A 17490-nucleotide genomic window follows, 5' to 3' on the forward strand; every position below is an offset into this window, starting at 1 on the left:
TCAACAGTAAAGGTCGAGTAAACACTCCGCAACGCAACCACGCACACATGCAAACACGCACGCACACACATACACTTGCGCACGTATAAACACACCCAAAAATAACGCACATGTCACACACTCGCATCCACATCAAAGCATCTCATCAATGGACCACGTTTGTAAAATGATTATCATTTACGTAGAACAAACCAATATGGTTTACATAACAGTCACTGAGTCTCATGCCGACACAACCAGCAAGTAATTATCACGGTAAGCTCAATGTCAATAAAGAATTAGATAAACTTAACACTTTCATATGGCGGAGAAATACTTAGCTTGACAAAAATGATAAACATAACCATCTTGCACCGCCATCACTACGCTATAAATAATACGTGGCGATCACTGAAACAGACAACATCACCAACCATAGAATCATGTATGTTGTAAGGAGAAAGTGTCCATTGTTCGTCTAAACACCAGTACGTGTAGCCAACAGTATAGACAGTAGTACGTGTGGACAATAGTACGTGTAGACAAAAGTACGAATAGACAATAGTACTCAGAGACGGTAGTCCGTATAGACAATAGTACGTCTAAACAATGGTACGCGGAGATCATCATACGTGTGAACAATGGTACACGGAGATCATCATACGTGTAAACAATGGTACACGGAGATCATCATACGTGTAAACAATGGTACACGGAGATCATCATACGTGTAAACAATGGTAAACGGAGATCATCATACGTGTAAACAATGGTAAACGGAGATCATCATACGTGTGAACAATGGTACACGGAGATCATCATACGTGTGAACAATGGTACACGGAGATCATCATACGTGTGAACAATGGTACACGGAGATCATCATACGTGTGAACAATGGTACACGGAGATCATCATACGTGTAAACAATGGTACACGGAGATTATCATACGTGTAAACAATGGTACACGGAGATCATCATACGTGTAAACAATAATACGTATAGGCAATACTATGTACAGACAATAGTATGTACAGACAATAGTACATATAGACAATAGTACGTATAGACAAAAGTACGTATAGGCAATAGTATGTACAGACAATAATACGTATAGACAATAAGACATATAGACAATAGTACGTATAGACAATAGTACGTATACACAATAGTACGTATACACAATAGTACGTATAGACAATAGTACATATAGACAAAAGTACGTGTGAACAACAGTACGTTCCGACAATAGTACGTATAGACAATAATACGTATTGACAGTAGTACGTATGGACAATAGTACGTTTAGACAATAGAACGTTTAGACAATGGTACGTTTAGACAATAGTACGTTTAGACACTTATTGACAGTAGTGAGTGAGTGAGTTAGGTTAAACGCCGCTTTTAACAGTATTACAGTTATATCACGACGTGTCAGCTTAATGTGGGAGGAAAGCCTGAAGTGATGCAGGTCTCAGACGTTTACCACTTCGGTAAAACCCACGAGCACGGGTATGGTGCTGACAAACCTAGAAACATAATCAGAGCGAACCGAGATTCGAACCCACAATCATAGATTTCTTGCATGCCCAAGGGACGACTGGGTCACCCTAGCCCCCTATGGACAGTACGTATAGACAATAGTACGTAAAGACAATAATTCGTTTAGACAATAGCACGTACACACAATAGTACGCATAAACAATATTACTTATAGACAATAGTACGTATAGAAAATATTTCGTGTATATAAAACACCTGGACGTTCTCGTAAAACCCAAACATCCCCCAAAAAGCATGATACCGAGGCTTTGAGGTTCGAGCAAGACAAGAAATCAATACAAGGCCAGTCGGGGAGACTGTCACATTGGTGTTTTAGTACTGGCTATCTTCTCCCGCTGTGAAAAAGCACACTGACAACCTACACTAAACCTCCGCACTACCCGGACATAGCAGAGTGGTCTCCCTTGCCTGTGACGTCGCGGCACCTCCAGCACAGAACGGTAGTAGTAGATGGGTTTGCAGGCGTGGGGGGACCTCCCCGCGAGAGTGAGGCATGTACCACACGAACACCGAGCCTCCACCACCACGGAGGGCAGTCTGTAGGGGTTAAAGGTCATGACAGGGTAGCTCGGACATGTTGATTTGTTCACGGTTCCCCGTGAAGGGCATTTCTTGTCATACGTCAAATCTGCCACTTTGTCCTCTGCATCTTTCACATAGTCCACATCTACAAACAAACAATATTCATATTGCTGAGTGCGGTCTAAAACTACAGACTCAACTGACGTCAACTGACTGGACCTCTACTGTAGACCTTAACTGTGGACCTCTACTGAAGACCTTAAGCGTGGACCTCTACTGTGGACCTCTACTGTAGACCTTAACTGTGGCCCGATACTGTTGACCTCTACTGTGTATCTTAACTGTGGACCTCTACTGTTGACCTCTACTGTGGATCTCTACTGTGGACCTCTACGGTGGACCTCTACTGTGAACCTCTACGGTGGACCTCGACTGTGTACCTTAACTGTGTACCTCTACTGTGGCCCTCTACTGTGTACCTCTACTGTGGACCTCTACTGTGGACCTCTACTGTGGACCTCTACTGTGGACCTCTACTGTGTACCTCTACTGTGGATCTCTAATGTGGACCTCTACTGTGAACCTCTACTGTGGACCTCTACTGTGGACCTCTACTGTGGACCTCTACTGTGGACCTCTACTGTGGATTTCTACTGTGGATCTCTAATGTGGACCTCTATTGTCGACCTCGACTGTGTACCTTAACTGTGGACCTCTACTGTTGACCTCTACTGTGTACCTAAACTTTGGACCTATACTGTGTACCTTAACTATGGACCTCTACTGTGGACCTCGCCTGCGGGTATTTGGTCACAGTATTGAGTGCGAGGGCCACCACGAGGGTCTCTAGTCATTGAAAATCCTGATAGATTCAAATAAATAAAACAAGCACCAGGCCGCATTAGGAAATGTCATTTATTGTCCACGACTTCCAACTTCTGTGTCAACTACAATATGAAATCAAGCTCAACTCTGACGTCAGAAGAAGATAAATGTAGGTCACTTCTCACCAAAAGTGACAATTGATAAGTAACTGTGAACTTCTTAAGGTAGATGAACTGGAGTACTCAGAGGTAGGACTCTATAGAACAGTGGAATATAACTCATAGAATATATAACTCGTCCCACCTGATCTGTAGCCAGTCACTAGATGGAACGTCTCGTCCGCGACGTCCTCCGCGGCATCCTCGGGGCGGCACCTCAGGGGAGTCTGTTTGCTGCAGCACAGTGGCAGCTGAAGTCGGAAATGAAACAGAATTTATCTAAGTCAACATACTTGGTAAGTTTCAACTTTCATCTCAGCCTTAGACGAAATGAGTCAGTGAGTTTAGGTTTAATGCTGATTTGATGAGTATTTCAGTTATATCAATGCGTGTTAACTTAATAGGGTAGGAAAACGACCCGAATTACTTATATTAAACCCATGAGCATGGGTATGGTGCTGGCAAACCTAGAAACATGGCCTGGGAGAATGTGGGATTCAAGGGTAAACTGGAGAAGTTGAGTGTCCGAGACAGACAATGAGCAAGCTGAGGTCAGGTGGTCACTCTTTGTATCAGAGGGTCATTACTGTTTCCGTCTGCTTGGCCGAGGCTGCATCAAGCTTAGGATGCCGAGAAATTGTTCCATCATCAAACTCTTCACTCTCTTCCAACAAAGGCGGTTGAGCAAAACCTTGAGGTGGGATCATAATTGTCAGGAGAAATACCATGCTAAATACGTTGAGTCATCATGTCGCAAGATGAAGTGCTTTCAACATGAGAAACAGAAACCTCATCTGTTATCTTTATCGGGGACTTTAGTAGCCTCTGACGAAAAGAGGTTGGGAGACCGTCAATAAACTCAAATTGGTAGAACTTACTATCAAAGACAGCAGAGATATCCAGGACTGAATCATGATGGTCTGTGGTCTATGACAGGGGGATCCTCTATGTGTCTGTGGTCTGTGACAGGTAGGTCCTCTGTGTGTGTTTGTGGTCTGTGACAGGGGGATCCTCTATGTGTCTGTGGTCTGTGACAGGTAGGGCCTCTGAGTGTGTCGGTGGTCTTTGAAAGGGTGGTCCTCTGTGTGTGTCTGTGGTCTGTGACAGGGAGGTCCTCTGTGTGTGTCTGTGGTCTGTGACAGGTAGGTCCTCTATGTGTGTCTGTGGTCTGTGACAGGAGGTCCTCTGTGTGTGTCAGTGGTCTGTGACAGGAAGGTCCTCTGTGTGTGTCTGTAGTCTGTGACAGGGTGGTCCTCTATGTGTGTCTGTGGTCTGTGACAGGGTGGTCCTCTGAGTGTGTCTGTGGTCTTTAACAGGGTTGTCCTCTGTGTGTGTCTGTGGTCTGTGACAGAGTGGTCATCTGTGTGTGTCTGTGGTCTGTAACAGGGTGGTCCTCTTTGTGTGTCCGTGGTCTGTGACAGAGTGGTCCTCTATGTTTGTCAGTGCTTGATACTACTGATTATAACACAGTCACACAGATATATATATGTGGTGAAACACTCCCGGAAGTACTATCTCCTCGTATATGTTCACTTTCCCCGGATGATTAAGTCAGTCATATACAGTTTTATCTAATTGTGGGGGCAGCAAGGGTTAAACACCCAATTTAACAAGACATTCAAAACGACCGTTTAGTAATACTCTAAATACTCATTGGACAAGATAAAGACCGTGGTTTGGGCACCGTGTTCCGGCTTGCGTCACATCTGGCAGCGGGTCAAAACATTATGATTGAGCCTTATTGACTATTGATAATAAGTGTGGGGGTGAGGGGGGGGGGGGGGGGGGGGGGGGTCAATTTACATCGATCTGAACTGCGCCATAATGGTTGCCATCAACACATCCAGTGCGAGGATATTGACTCTGTACCCCTGTACACGGAACTACCACTGGTGACTAACAGGTGCTTGCACCAATCTTTTCATGGGTACGTGAGACGACCATTGCCTCACAGTGATCTCTGTGTTGAACCTGTACAGCCACAAGGAAGCCCGTACGTAGCTCCTGGCTGCCGGGCCCAACTCATACAAGCCATTCATTATTGAATTGGGAACTTACTCGATTCTGAGTGGTCAATCAGAGGATGTCAAATCACAATAGACCCCCTCTGATTGAAACAGCCGAGTTGATGGACGCACCAGCACGAAAGCTCATTGTCGTTCATTGTCGTTCATTGTCGTTCATTGTCGGATGTGTGGATATATATTTTGTGCATAAAACATATATATCTTTTATTCGAGTGCAGTATGAAGGTGTAAAAAAGCTGCGTGAGCAAATATAGCGCCTTTTTTCGTTTAAAAGGTGGTTGTCGGTGATTCGGTTATTCAGGTCGAAAACCCTCACAAACAACTGGACAACCTATGCCGCTTCACCGTGCTGTATATTTGCTGACAGCAAAGTGTTCGCGTTTAACTTCGTAATTGTACTATTCGGATACACAGAGTTTTCAATGCCTCGGTTACCACTAGTAACCCCGCTAACATGGTAACATCAATCTCCACGTTCAATTTAGTTAAATTCGTAGGTAACCTAACTCTACATTACGTCTACAGTTAACCTAACTCTACATTACGTCTACAGTTAACCAAACTCTACATTACGTCTACAGTTAACCAAACTCTACATTACGTCTACAGTTAACCAAACTCTACATTACGTCTACAGTTAACCAAACTCTACATTACGTCTACAGTTAACCAAACTCTACATTACGTCTACAGTTAACCAAACTCTACATTACGTCTACAGTTAACCAAACTCTACATTACGTCTACAGTTAACCAAACTCTACATTACGTCTACAGTTAACCAAACTCTACATTACGTCTACAGTTAACCAAACTCTACATTACGTCTACAGTTAACCAAACTCTACATTACGTCTACAGTTAACCAAACTCTACATTACGTCTACAGTTAACCTAACTCTACATTACGTCTACAGTTAACCAAACTCTACATTACGTCTACAGTTAACCTAACTCTACATTACGTCTACAGTTAACCAAACTCTACATTACGTCTACAGTTAACCAAACTCTACATTACGTCTACAGTTAACCAAACTCTACATTGAAAACACAGTAGGTTATCTCCTCCAGTATTAATAATGATCAATATTATCTGCTTAGCTCTTTATCAAATCTGCCAAAATATTCCGGGGCCATCTAGTTTTGTGAAAACCTGTAATTAACAAGCGTATCATCGATTACTTATATAGGTGTGAAGGTTTTGGCCCTCTCGTACATTGTCTGTATTCTTGGTGACGACGCCATTGGCTTTCAGCTGTATGCATTGAACTCTTAAATATACTCTTCAAACAAGAAGGGAAAACTCGGAAATAACTTAAAAGTTTCAAAATTGTGAGAGATGTTAGTTCCTGGTAATAGCTGTATGGTAATAGTGAACGAACCGGTAACACATTGAAACCGGTAGTGAAGTATGACAGTAGATATTATGACCGCCGACGATCCTGAAGGACGTTAGATGAAAGATGGGAAATTGCAAAGTCGGCGTTTTGGGATCAGTGCGTAATACCGCTCCGATTTTGTCAAACATTCATTCACTCGACGAGGCATACTGCCTATGAGTCTCCCAGTGGCGACTTCAAGGAGTCTGTCCCACTCCTCTGGCAGCGCCTGGTCAAGTTCAGCCAACGTGGTCGGCGGCCTACGACGTTAACGCACACGTCTCCCTATCATGTTGGAGCTCATTGCAGGCCACGATATGCTATGGATGTGGTGCTGCGGGAGGTTAGCTTTGGCGACTCCTGCTCTGTCACATTAACTATAATCTCTATTTTATCACACATAAACCGCATCCCAAATTTGTCAAACATAAAACCCATCCCTCTTAGTTAAGTTTATTTCAATGTGGTAGATAGTAGTTCTGTATATATTAATCATGTTTTATTAATTAGCTCTAATTTACTATGTATGTTGTCAATAATGGTATTTTGTATATTTCAGATATTGCAGTAATCAAGAATTATTTATTGTATTTCTCATTTCAGGCTGCATACTTAAGTAGTTGTTAGTCAAGTATTATCATTAAAGCCCTATTCCAATGTCATGTTTTACTTAGTGGGTCAGTCAACTGCTTGGTGGTCAATCAGAGTGTAAGCCCAGGCGTCCTCTGGATTGGCTAGTTTTAAATCTCTGTGTCCCACTTTCTAACCCCTTTGTTTTCACCCTGCACTTGGCATTACTACTTCACTGTGCACTGGACTGGAAGAAAGGATATACTTATATAAAGGTTAGTAGTTAAAGTTATACTTGTATTTTATGCCAGTATAATTATGCAAATCACTTAAGTTTAATAAATGTCTATATAGATCCTTAATTATATTTAAACATGTCACATTTACTAGTATTAGTGTGTGCATGGTGAGTGTATGTATACTAGATATATTTCATTTTACTATATGTGTGTCTGTGTTAATCTAGGACATTTGTGTATTCTGTAACTTGAATTGTGTATTAATAAGTTGATAATAGTTTACATGTTATGTTCATGTGTGTAGATAAACATACCTTCATGATGTATTTTATATCATGAACAGGTTTTCACGAGGGATTTAATCTATTTACAAGGGATTGTGACCACCCAAATACACCCCAGTGGGATTCACCGGGTATATATATATGTATACTTATATATTGCTTGCATTGTAACATAATATTATATTTATTGTACCATATTTATATTAAATGTGTAAATCCATTAAACTTACATATCTAAGCTTATAATTGCGAAATGTTATAAATGATATATCATGTATAGCTACAAGTGTAGTAGATTATTAATTAATCTGCTTCAGTTTTGATGTACTAGATATAATTGTATGTTTATTATTGTATTCATTGTTCCAGGGTGTCGGTTTACCAGAACAGACAATAAATAATCAGACCTCACACCCTAGCCTGTGTCATTATGTTATTTGGGATAATACATATGCACATATAATGGCTACAACATCAATATAAAGGTCTAAGGCCCAAGTAAGGTATAGACACGCCATGGGCTATATACAAAGTGGGCATCTTTCATGGTTATATTTAGCACAAAATGACAAGAATAGAAGTGCATAGTAAAGTTCTAAGAGAATAATAATTTTGTAAATAAGTGTTTGCAAAAAATATATTTGTCTTAAAATATGATGAAATTGGCATATAAACACAAAATGAAACCCATCTTCTATAACAGACACGTGAAGATTCAGGTGAGAATAAATCTTCAGCAACGAAAGCTTGCTGTACGAGGCGGCTAACGGGATCGGGTGGTCAGGCTCGCTGACTTCGTTGATGCATGTCATCGTATCGCAATTGCGTAGATCGATGCTCCTGTTGTAAATCACGGGATTATCTGGTTCAGGCTCTATTACTTACAGACTGCCGTCATATAGCTTAAATATTGTTGTGTTTAAAGAACAACCAAACAAACATCTTCATTGATGTGTTTACAAAACGGAAAAAATAAGGTTTCCAGCAACACCCTCCCGCTAACTATATAGGTCATAATTTGGAATTCACATCCCTACTTTGTCAAGCATAAAAAGCCCTGTTTTGCTAAACATAAAACACATTCCTGCTTTGTCAAACATAAAACATATCCCTACTTTGTCAAGCATCAAACGTATTCCTAGTTTGCTACACATAAAACACATTCCTACTTAGTCAAACATGAAATGCATTCCTGCTATGTCAAACATTGGCCATATTCCTACCCTAGAAGTTTTGTGGTATTTTGAAGGTTTTATATTTGGATAAGTTACGATGTGTATTATGTTTGACAAAGTTTGGATGTGTATTATGTTTGACAAAGTTGGGATGTGTATTATGTTTGACAAAGTTGGGATGTGTATTATATTTGACAAAGTTGGGATGTGTATTATGTTTGACAAAAAGTAGGAATGTGTAATATGTTTGACAAAGTAGGAATGTGTATTATGTTTGACAAAGTTGGGATGTGAATTATGTGGATACTCGAACATACTTGAATATGTTTGTATTGACGATGTTGTATGGAAGACTGAACTACTGACATTGGGATGGGATAACTCTCTTTAAACATAAAGTGTCTACAGCGTCACAATTAACCGTGTGATATTCGGGGTTAAAGTAAGTTACTTGGAGAGAAACATGCAGTCAGTTGGCAAACACGGTCCCATTCCTCAAGACCCCCCACACATGATGAAGGTGTCACCATTTTGTTCCGCTGCCCATAAGACTTTCCTCTGCTTGAAACACTGTTCAAAGCGACGTTCATCCAGATTCGCTTGTTCACTGGTTTTGCGTTGGCGTAATTCTGTTTTTCGCCATGGCAGCACGTACACACCGACATGCTATGGGATATTCACGTAGTTTCCATTTGTAACAGCTATTCCTGGAGTTCCTCTCCAAGACATATCTGTAGTACATCACCTCCTGGCACTGGCCTAAAGTGCAGGTCCGGCATGCACAGCGCGCATGGTACAAAACGGTCGGTATCCGGTTCCGGTTGTAACTAATGACGTAAAAATGAGGGCAGTGTTGTTCGGTCCTATTCTGGTGGGGACATCCTCCGTCGTTTACGTCCATCCTCATTGTTCGTTGAATGCTTTTGTCTGTGAGATTGTGAAAGTTTCTCAGCTCCGGTATCAAGTACATCGACTCCTCTGTGTTCGGTTCTGGTCCGACGGGACATGTTCGTTTCTTGCAGTCACAGATGTGGACACACCCTATCAGTGCCTGAAACAAGTCAGATTTAATCAGTTTGTGTTGTACGGTAATTCGCTGATGTAAACATTTTATCAAATAACTTTGATATCTATTCCAACAATATATACCGTGTATGTTGTTGTTGTTGTTGTTGTTTAACCCGAACTCAGAAATATTTCAGCTATACGACGGGGACCTATATATGATCGAATCTGGACTAGAAATGTCAGTTAATTCGCGTGTACCTTATAATTCCAGAAATGTTCATGGTAACTATTCATGTGAAACCCTACAACTAGTCAGGTCCCTGTCTCTCCGTCGACCCGGCTAGTCTGGATCATCGACGGCTAGCGACCCCGCTAGTTAGACCCTGTCATCTCACCGACCTTGCTAGCCTGGACTTATTTATCCCGTCGACCCTTCTAGTCTGGACCGTGTTACCATGTCGACCCTTCTAGTCTGGACCCTGTTACCACGTCGACCCTTCTAGCCTGGACCGTGTTACCACGTTGACCCTTCTAGCCTGGACCGTGTTACCACGCTGACCCTTTTAGTCTGGACCCTGTTATCCCGTCGACCCTTCTAATCTGGACCGTGTTACCACGTTGACCCTTCTAGTCTGGACCGTGTTACCACGCTGACCCTTTTAGTCTGGACCCTGTTATCCCGTCGACCCTACTAATCTGGACAGTGTTACCTCGTTGACCCTTCTAAACTGGATAATGTTACCACGTCGACCCTTCTAGCCTGGATAATGTTACCACGTCGACCCTTCTAGTCTGGCTAATGTTACAACGTCGACCCTTCTAGTCGTGCTAATGTCACATCGTCGAACCTTCTAGTCTGTTACCACGTCGACCCTTAAAGCTTGGACTCTTTTACCACGTCAACCCTTCTAGTCTGGCTAATGTTACAACGTCGACCCTTCTAGTCGTGCTAATGTCACATCGTCGAACCTTCTAGTCTGTTACCACGTCGACCCTTAAAGCTTGGACTCTTTTACCACGTCAACCCTTCTAGTCTGGACCGTGTTACCACGTTGACCCTTCTAGTCTGGACCGTGTTACCACGTCAACCCTTCTAGCCTGGACCGTGTTACCACGTCGACCCTTAAAGCTTGGACTCTTTGACCACGTCAACCCTTCTAGTCTGGACCGTGTTACCACGTTGACCCTTTTAGTCTGGACCGTGTTACCTCATCGACCCTTCTAGTCTGGACCATGTTACCACGTCGACCCATCAAGTCTGGCTAATGTTACCACGTTGACCCTTTTAGCCTGGACCGTGTTACCACGTTGACCCTTCTAGTCTGGACCGTGTTACCACGCTGACCCTTTTAGTCTGGACCCTGTTATCCCGTCGACCCTACTAATCTGGACAGTGTTACCTCGTTGACCCTTCTAAACTGGATAATGTTACCACGTCGACCCTTCTAGCCTGGATAATGTTACCACGTCGACCCTTCTAGTCTGGCTAATGTTACAACGTCGACCCTTCTAGTCGTGCTAATGTCACATCGTCGAACCTTCTAGTCTGTTACCACGTCGACCCTTAAAGCTTGGACTCTTTTACCACGTCAACCCTTCTAGTCTGGACCGTGTTACCACGTTGACCCTTCTAGTCTGGACCGTGTTACCACGTCAACCCTTCTAGCCTGGACCGTGTAACCACGTCGACCCTTAAAGCTTGGACTCTTTGACCACGTCAACCCTTCTAGTCTGGACCGTGTTACCACGTTGACCCCTTTAGTCTGGACCATGTTACCTCATCGACCCTTCTAGTCTGGACCATGTTACCACGTCGACCCATCTAGTCTGGCTAATGTTACCACGTTGACCCTTTTAGCCTGGACCGTGTTACCACGTTGACCCTTTTAGCCTGGACCGTGTTACCTCGTCGACCCATCTAGTCTGGCTAATGTTACCACGTTGACCCTTTTAGCCTGGACCGTGTTACCACGTTGACCCTTTTAGCCTGGACAGTGTTACCACGTTGACCCTTTTAGTCTGGACCGTGTTACCTCATCGACCCTTCTAGCCTGGACCGTGTTACCTCGTCGGCCCGTCTAGTCTGGTTAATGTTACCACATCGACCCTTCTAGTCTGGACCGGGTTATCATGTCGAACCTTCTAGCCTGGACTCTGTTACCACGTCGACCCTTAAAGCTTGGACTCTTTGACCACGTCAACCCTTCTAGTCTGGACCGTGTTACCTCATCGACCCTTCTAGCCTGGACCGTGTTACCTCGTCGGCCCATCTAGTCTGGTTAATGTTACCACATCGACCCTTCTAGTCTGGACCGGATTATCATGTCGAACCTTCTAGCCTGGACTCTGTTACCACGTCGACCCTTAAAGCTTAGACTCTTTGACCACGTCAACCCTTCTAGTCTGGACCGTGTTACCTCATCGACCCTTCTAGCCTGGACCGTGTTACCTCGTCGGCCCATCTAGTCTGGTTAATGTTACCACATCGACCCTTCTAGTCTGGACCGGGTTATCATGTCGAACCTTCTAGCCTGGACTCTGTTACCACGTCGACCCTTAAAGCTTGGACTCTTTGACCACGTCAACCCTTCTAGTCTGGATCGTGTTACCACGTTGACCCTTTTAGTCTGGACCGTGTTACCACGTCAACCCTTCTAGTCTGGACCGTGTTACCTCATCGACCCTTCTAGCCTGGACCATGTTACCACGTTGACCCATCTAGTCTGGCTAATGTTACCTCATCGACCCTTCTAGTCTGGACCATGTTACCACGTTGACCCATCTAGTCTGGCTAATGTTACCACATCGACCCTTCTAGTCTGGACCATGTTACCACGTTGACCCATCTAGCCTGGCCTCTGTTAACACGTCAACCCTTCTAGTCTGGACCGTGTTACCTCGTCGGCCCTTCTAGCCTGGACCATGTTTCCACGTTGACCCATCTAGTCTGGACCCTTTTACCACATCGACCCTTCTAGTCTGGACCCTGTTATGTCGTCGACCCAACTCGTCGGGACCCTCCTTGTCGGGCGACCCACTCTCCCGACGATTACTGTTGAACAATGTTGTCTGGACAAAACATAACATACTTTCATAACATATACACACTAAAAAAAGTGTTGCACCCGCTATACTTTTTCATGGAGGGGTGTTTTGAAAGGGTGTAAAGATAACCGAATTAATATTATAACCAGGATTTCGTGTATACCAACAAACCAGTGTATTGTCTATACAATGAACTTAAATGGGGTATTCCATGACCTTATGGCATGTAATAATCTCATGCTGAACTTCTACGAAAAATGAACGAACAACGAAGACGCATTAAGTATGGTGACATCTCAATAATTTTTAGTGCCCAAATTCATCCAATAGGGTAAGAATGTCATATGGAGATTTGACGAACACAGTAAGTCAATATCGAGAACTTCCACCAAGCACTTGGATCACAGCTTGAAGTCTTCGTCTCATACTCCTCACCAGACGTTGGAATCGCTCCATGGGCAGCTGCTGCCACTCCTCGTGTAATGCTGCTTCCAATTCACGCAAGTTCTGTGGAGGAGGGTCCCGACGATAAATCAGGCGTCCCGAAATGTCCCATACATGTTCCAGAGGATTCAGATCTGGACTCATTGCTGGCCATGGAATCTGCGTCAGAGCATTGTTGTGGATAACCTGGGTCACAGCTCGTGAACGATGTGGTCTGGCATTGTCATCCATGAATATCGGTCTGGTGGCCAGTGGATGATTGTCAAAATGGGGCACCACAACTGGATTCAGCACCTCTTGGATGTAGCGCTCCCCTGTCGAGTTGCCTCGTATGGTCACTAAATCAAGCTTACAATCAAATGAGAAGCATCCCCAGACCATAACAGATCCACCTCCATATGGTACAGTTGGCATGATGTTTCTTGCAGTATAAGCTGTTCCAGGACGCCTCCATACTCTCACTCTGCCATCCACAACATGCAGAAGGAACCTGCTTTCGTCCGACCAGTGGACTCTTCTCCAGGACCTCAAGTTCCAGTTCTGTCTCAGTCTACACCAGGCTAGACGTAGTCGTTTGTGGTTGTCTGTGAGTTTAGGTCGCTTGATAACCCTTCTGGACTTCAACCCTGCAGCTTTAAGACGATTTCTCACGGTCTGGGTACTGAACTGTTGACGAGGAAGCCAAAGACGTTTCAAGGTTGTGCTTGTAGCAAATGGATGACGCCTTACCACCCTCAACAACGCTCTGTCATCTCTAACTGTGGTCTTACGTGGTCTGCCAGAGGGTCTGCGATTCCTTACATCATTAGTTTGTGCGTGTTTTCTGACCAACCGGCTTATTGTTGAGTAGTGATGTCCGGTTCTTCTGCCAATCTCCTTGAACGAAAGACCTGCTCCATGAAGGCCAATAATCTGCCACTTGACTGCTTCTGACAATCGTCTACCCGGCATTGTGGGTTACAATAAACTGGGCTGTCAGAGAACATCTTTTATAGGCGATGTTGAGCTTAAGAAGATACTGCAATCTGCAAATGTCATGCACCATGCAATTCACGTGCTGATTGCTACGTTTTGGTGATCATCTTCCCTCCGAAAACATTACACATTTAACATCAGATCCCCAAGGAATACCTACCATTAAAACCAGAGTCGGGCGTTTTAAATGTTGTGATGTATCAAACGTATTAATGTGGGGGTGCAACACTTTTTTTACTGTGTATACTTGTTGATTAAGCTATCGTGAATTCTAACTTCTGCAGGATTGAAGGTGTTTTAATGAACGAGAGAGGGAACAATACTGTTAAGCGATACAACAATAATTTCAAATAATTTCTGTACCCAAACAGTTCCAGTCAACATCGAGTAAACATTAACAAGGTGTAGACAGATATTTGTATCTTGCCATATTTCACAATGAAACGTGATTTTTTAAACCGATGTTATCTGGGAATGTGTAGCTTAAGGAATCCTAAACCCGACGTAAACACAGAACATCCTTTACGCAATAAACTAATTGACGAGGAAGGAGGCCTTTAACGTTCCCCATATGCTCCTAGGCCTGAACTTCAATAATCCAGATGTCTGTCAATCACTGGATTGTCGGGTCCAGACCGTCACCTTACGGTTGGAATACTGCTGACTGCGACGTTAAACAAACAACAAAATGACTAACCGGTTGCGAACCCTGTGGTGACGATTGTTTCCGACGCCACCAACTCGGTACTCATGACGTCATGAAGGTCCAGTGAACATAGTTGCAAAGTCTCGTCATGGCGTGTTAATTCGGTTGCAGAAGTTCTGCTATATTTACGTGGACAGAGGAACATGCTAACGAGGGTAGACGTGAACACTAACTGGACAGAGGAACATGCTCACGGGGGTAGACGTGAACACTAACTGGACAGAGGAACATGCTCACGAGGGTAGACGTGAACACTAACTGGACAGAGGAACATGCTCACGAGGGTAGACGTGAACACTAACTGGACAGAGGAACATGCTCACGGGGGTAGACGTGAACACTAACTGGACAGAGGAACATGCTCACGAGGGTAGACGTGAACACTAACTGGACAGAGGAACATGCTCACGAGGGTAGACGTGAACACTAACTGGACAGAGTAACAAGTACAAGCAGCCGTCCAAACACGTGCATACATGTCGCTAAATGAGGGACATACGTCAAGCCCAATTGCACCTCACGTCATATTGATATACATTTATCTGTAACATAAAGTGATATTTGTCTCGAGTGGAACCACGCATTATATATGCACAATAATAGCATGGCTCCCTGTCTGAGATCAGTCAGGAAATACTTGATCAGATATATTACTTGGCTTTTTTTCTGATTTCCTCATCCAGGGATTTGAAAAAAAGAACAAAAAAAACACGCAAATTAATTAATGGTAACCTTTCCATGTGATTATTATGTTGTGTTATCAAATTAAAAATATATATCAGACTGTCAGTAATGACTACAAACACATTCTTTAAATACTAACGAAAAAGAAAAGACTTACGAATATAACCAACGCTGGTAGTTTTTCCATATTTTAGCCACGGTTACAGCGGTGGCTGACTTGACCGTACGACTGCAGCTGATGACGCCGTGGAAAGTGTTGTATCTTTATACCCCTCTAAACGGAAGGAAGGCGTGTTTCACACCTCAACAGATGAGGAATCCGACACAGTGCTACCCAGGTAATTTTTAGCTTCATAGACATTTTAAACAATTAGTAACCAGGAAGTACCGTATTCAATCCGTGTACGTCGTCGCGCAGCTGAATACCCTCAGACAGGAGGGTTTACTTGGACACAAAACCATAGCAATAAACTGTATACGGGGCGTGGCAGATCACACTTCGTATTCTGATCACACTGAGCACCATGTAACTCTGTACGATCCATCTATAACTCGCCACTTTATTTTTTTCTATTGGGATGTAATCAATTGAACACCAGTTGTTTACGAACGTGGTGAAATACCGCGTGCGACGTGACGCCAGGGAGGAGCAGGAAGTGTGCACGTGCTACAAGTCCAGATGTATTTTTCCATATCTAGAACTCCCATACTAAAAGTGGTCACCTGACACTTGACACTACCTAAACACTCTCACGTTATGTTTACTGAATATCATCAGAACGCATCCGCCGACCTTGCATTTCACAATTTTGGAATACATATCCATGTACATGTATACAGGAAACAGAGAAGATAATACGGGGAATATAAACTGGGCGGCAAAAGAAAGTATAGGTCGAGTTCCATGATCGATAAAAAAATAACAAGAAGAGGTTTTGTTGTGAATTATAATATAATCTAGGGAGGGGTAACAAATGATTGATCAACCACAATTTGAATGAAGTTGTGCAATCACAGGTAATGTACGCTCAAGGCAAACAACGGTAGGGTAAGAAATTGCACTTTCAAAAGTTGTCTGAAATGTCACCAAACAATTGTCAGACACATTACAAGTTCATTGTCGACACAGTTGCCTTCAATAGCGTGTTTGACCTCCAGCTGCCTCAATGCATGCCGTGATACGGCGCCTCATCGATGACGTCAGTCTTCTGATCTCCACAAATACCGCCCCACTATGACACCCCCCACCCGCCGAATGGATGTATCTCTCGAATACACGCCGGAGCCAAACGTTCCCCTCTGCGTCGATAAACTCGTTCTCTTCCGTCATTTCGAAACAAGTTAAACCGACTTTCATCAGTAAACAGCAGTCGACGCCAATTTCTCACTTGCCAGCGTCGAACATGCCTCGCCCATCGCAGTCTCAGGCGTCGATGTTGAGCAGTAAGTACCATTCCTCGGAAAGGACGATACGCTCGGATTTCAGCAGCACGAAGTCGTCGTAGTACTGTACGTTGGCCAATGGGATGTCCCAATGCTGTTGCTGCCGTCGCCGTCGCCGTTACGAATCTGTTTCGCAGGTGAATGAGCCGTATCTGACCGTCTTCGAGTGGTGTTGTCACTCGGGTCGTCCAGTTCTAGGCCAGTCCTGTGTCCTCCCTGTCTGCATGTACCGTTGAATCAGCCTGGCTACTGTCAATGGTGTACAGCGAAACCTTCTGGCAATTTGGACCTGTGTTGCCCCCATTTCGGCCATACCAATGGCTCTCTCTCTCTCTGCTCCTGAGACAGTCGTGGCATTTCTTTTGTGTGCTTTCATCACGTGTGGTTATACCCTGCAGACGAACGCATTTATACAGCTAACCTGCACGTGCAGTTTATGCCATAGCCGGGAAACCTGTTT

At 43.8% G+C, this 17490-nt stretch overlaps 2 protein-coding genes across 2 annotated transcripts; both read right to left on the minus strand.

Moving 5' to 3' along the window:
• Nucleotides 1-1744: 1744 nt before the first annotated feature.
• Nucleotides 1745-3776, minus strand: LOC125374379. The gene is made up of 3 exons (XM_048385227.1): nt 3636-3776; nt 3194-3299; nt 1745-2210 (listed from the first exon to the last, which is right to left on the minus strand). The coding sequence occupies exons 1-3, from the start codon at nt 3774-3776 to the stop codon at nt 1843-1845; spliced, it is 615 nt and encodes a 204-aa protein (XP_048241184.1). The 3' UTR covers nt 1745-1842.
• Nucleotides 3777-8548: 4772 nt separating this feature from the next.
• On the minus strand, nt 8549-15937 carry LOC125374387. The gene is made up of 2 exons (XM_048385238.1): nt 15745-15937; nt 8549-9776 (listed from the first exon to the last, which is right to left on the minus strand). The coding sequence occupies exons 1-2, from the start codon at nt 15772-15774 to the stop codon at nt 9330-9332; spliced, it is 477 nt and encodes a 158-aa protein (XP_048241195.1). The 5' UTR covers nt 15775-15937; the 3' UTR covers nt 8549-9329.
• Nucleotides 15938-17490: the final 1553 nt, after the last annotated feature.

Source organism: Haliotis rufescens, unplaced genomic scaffold, assembly GCF_023055435.1.
Source record: "Haliotis rufescens isolate VD_foot unplaced genomic scaffold, xgHalRufe1.0.p SCAF_56, whole genome shotgun sequence".
Taxonomy (NCBI): Eukaryota; Metazoa; Mollusca; class Gastropoda; order Lepetellida; family Haliotidae; genus Haliotis; species Haliotis rufescens.